This window comes from Chelonoidis abingdonii, chromosome 9, assembly GCF_003597395.2.
Source record: "Chelonoidis abingdonii isolate Lonesome George chromosome 9, CheloAbing_2.0, whole genome shotgun sequence".
Lineage (NCBI taxonomy): Eukaryota > Metazoa > Chordata > Testudines > Testudinidae > Chelonoidis > Chelonoidis abingdonii.
In genome coordinates, this window is record NC_133777.1 from 76661810 (window position 1) to 76665336 (window position 3527).

At 51.6% G+C, this 3527-nt stretch overlaps 1 protein-coding gene across 2 annotated transcripts in view; it reads left to right on the top strand.

Annotated features, from left to right (window-relative positions):
* Positions 1 to 284: 284 nt before the first annotated feature.
* Positions 285 to 3527, top strand: part of ARRDC4 (arrestin domain containing 4) — a 17061-nt gene continuing 13818 nt past the window's right edge. Inside the window, exon 1 of one of the 2 annotated variants that reach the window (XM_075069703.1) lies at positions 285 to 709. In XM_075069703.1, coding sequence (XP_074925804.1) covers positions 394 to 709 — 316 coding nt within the window. In that variant the 5' untranslated portion in view covers positions 285 to 393. The remainder of the gene's footprint in view (positions 710 to 3527) is intronic. The other variant, XM_032783028.2, reaches the window with a different exon arrangement.

Sequence of the window (3527 nt, forward strand, 5' to 3'; positions counted from 1 at the left end):
GGCAATAAGCTGTACCCTGACTGCCCCGCCCCCTATTTTAGCCCCGCCCCTCGACTGCCTCTCCTAGCCTGTTTACCCACACCTTGGGCACATGGTACATGTGCCCGCTGATTGGCCGCGCTGCCGCCTGTCCTCCAATCAAAGCTTTGTTCACGCGGCATTGCTGCTACCCTATTGGCCAGAAGTGAGTTATCACGCCGGGTGACGCACACGAGGCAGGTACCGGGAAAAGACCCATGACTGAACAGGGAGGCGTCAAATAGTGGACAAGGAAGAAGGAAGATGACCAATAAGACGCAACGGTGGGTGGGACTTTCCCCAGCTGAGCGCCGGCCGAGTCGCACGGGTTTGAAGGGACCGGCGGCGGTTGGTTTCCCCGGCAGCCGGGGGGCCATGGCGGGGGAGGCGGCCGGGGGGAAGGTGAAGGCTCTGGCCCTAGTGCTGGAAGATGAGGCCCGGCGGGGCGGCTACTCGAGCGGGGACACGGTGTCGGGCCAGGTGCTGGTGGAGCTGGCGGGGCCGCTGCTTCTCCGGGCCCTGCGGCTGGAGGCCACGGGCCGGGCCTGGGCGGCCTGGAGCAAGGGGTCCGTCCGGGTCTCCTCTGCCTGGGCCCGCGGGGGCGCGGGGCGGGGCGTCCCGGGGACCCGGCGGGAGGCCGAAGTGCGGTACCTGGACATCCGGCAGAGCCTCCTGCGGCAGCCCCCGGAAGGTGCGAAGCGTGAGGGCAGAGGGGGTGTCTCGTGAGGGGGGAAGGCTCGAGGGTGGGGGAGGGGTGTCTCGGGGGGGGAGGCCGGGGTGGGGGAGGGTCTGCGGGAGGGGGGGGAGAGGCCGAGGGAGGGGGTGCTCGGAGGGGGGTGAGCCTCGAGGTGGGGGAGGGGGGTGTCTTGGAGGGGGCCCGGAAGGCTTCGGGGCGAGCTGTCTCGGAGAAGGACAGATCCCTGGGCGGTAGAGGATGGAGGCGCTGTGGGAGGCAGGGATGGTTTTCCCAGGAAGGACGAGGGGGTGCTAAGGAATGGGGGGGGGGGCCTAAAGGGGGGGGGTGTGAGGCGCTGGGGCGGGGAGGCGAGGGCGCTATGTCCGAGGGAATGAGAGTGGGGTCTAAGGGGAGGTAGGTGTGGAGGGTGGGGGGCGGGGAGGGGTGAGCAGGGAGGGGTTCGTAGGAGGGGCTGGGTCATAATGCTCCGCACAAGGGTTCCTTGTGGTGCATAGTTTCTCTTCTGTGACTTCTCGATTATGTTGGGTTGTTTCTGTGTCTTCCCTCTGTTCACCTTCTTTGGCCCCAAAAGCCCCTGTGGGAGCCGCTGGCTGGGGGAGATAGCCCTTCCTAAGAGAAACCTTAGCAATCTCCCAGTTAACATGTCAATCACAGTACTTGCAATAGTAATGGGTTAGTGCAGCCACCTCACAGCTGGCCCTTATTTCAGGTGTATGCATCAGTTTGATGAAACTCAGGAAGTGATTCCCATAAAGAAGGTGGTGGACAGTTTTGGGGTAGATTGAAGCTGAGGAAATAGAGGATGAGGCCTCCTGGGGTGTCTTCCTGATCCTGGGGGATTTTTTTGCATTTCTGAACACTTCTTCTTTCAAGCTGGCTAAAGGTATCTAGTAAGATTGAGTAAATGCCATTTGTTTGATAAAATCAGATGCTTTGATTTAGATTTCTAAATTAGCTTTTTAACCACAATATCGATAGAACCCACCTTTCCCACTCCTTGAGTGTCTGTACACTCTCGCAGAAGAATCATTGACTTGACCTTGGTCCATAGGATTTGCCAACCTCTTATCTGCCTTTTGAAGGGGATTTGAGTTGTAATAAGCAGTAGCTTGCACCTGTTTTGAGAAACACTTTGGTGCGTCAGCTTCTGTTTGGAAAAAGTCAGAGATCTGTGTTTGATTGGTCCATTGACTCAATTTAAAGTGAGATTTGTTCAAGTACTGTGAGGTCATGTTTCCCACTGGGATGCGGCGTTGTGGGAAAGCCTCTGTCGGGCAGGGACGGTTGTTTTACTTTGTCCCACGTCTGCCAGGTCAGCCACCTCGCAGCTCCCTATTGGGGCCAGCCCGGTTTGCTGCTCCAGCCAATGGGACCACAGGAAGCGGTGGTTCTTTTTTTTCAGTAATGTCCTCCCCGCAATCACTCAGCAAGCTCCCCATTGCTCTTGGTGCACCGAACCGCGGCCAGTGGGAGCCTGCGAGTCAGCTGGGACTCTGCGGACGCGACAGGATAAACAAACCGGCCCTGACCGACAGGGGCTTTCCTTGAACAATGACATTCCAGGTTGGGAAACATGTGTTAGGTGTTCAAATGCTGCTGGTGTATTACTGTTTCCAAAACATAGCTCCTTTGGGGTGTATTTGAACAATACATGAAAATATAATTAGAATGGCCATACTGGTCAGACCACAGACCATGCTAGCCCAGTCTCCTGTCTTCGCTGACAGTGGCCAATGCCATGTGAACCCAGAGCGGAATGAACAGAACGGTAATTTCGTCAAGTGATACCATCCCCAGTCAACCTTATCTGCAGCGTTCTGGCAAAACAGGCTAGGGGCACGTCCCTTGCGCCATCACTGGCTATGGCCATTGATCGGACTTATCCTCTATGAACCGATCTCGCTACTAAGAGGTCTGCCATCTTAGCCTGAAGTTTTTTTTTCTTTCCCTTTTTCCCCATACCTTTTCTGTGTTCATCCTGAAATCCTCGCTGTCAGCATAACATTTGTTTTGATATGGGGTAGTCCATTCATTACAGTCTCAGTTCAAATTCGCCACATGGATTTGAATTAGGGCCCTTAGAGTGCTTGGTAAAACAGTTTTTTCAAATCCTCAGTAAGAAGGCTTCAAAGCGCTGGCTCCTTTTTGATATCTTAGGGTAGTTTGATTATATATATAGTGTTTGTTCAAGAATAAGGTGAGCCTATAAGAAAAACTTTATTTTGGAAATGAACCTATGCTGAATGCTTGAACAGTTGAAATATAAGGAATTTCCAACTTTTGACAGGCTTCTTAAGGACACAAACAAATCTCTTGTATATTTATGGTATTGTATGGCATAGTTTTGGAACAAAAGGGATATTGTACACTTTAATTGCGGTGATATGCAGTATTTTAAGAAAATGTTCTTTTCCAAAAGCAACATTTGGTTCAATTTAAACAGATGCTTGACGTCTGAATATTGAAAACAAAATCTTTCCAATACAATGGAGGAGTGGAGAAAATTTCCAAATAGAAACACTTGCTTAACAACCAACATGATGCGCCCTGTTTTGTGACTCTGTAATTGCAGCATTGTGCTACTTGCATGAGCATCCAAGTAAAACTGGCTTGTCTGTTTCATTGTCAACGCAAAGTGGAACAATAATATAAGGAGAAAAAATGAGAAATTTAAATACGTTTCATATAAGATCTTTTGTAATGAAAACTAATATTGAATATTAAACTTTGTGATCAAGACCTTGTTCTATCACATAAAGAGGGTTTAGATTGTAACTAAGAGTGGATTAACCGGGCTCCTCCAAAAAAGAAG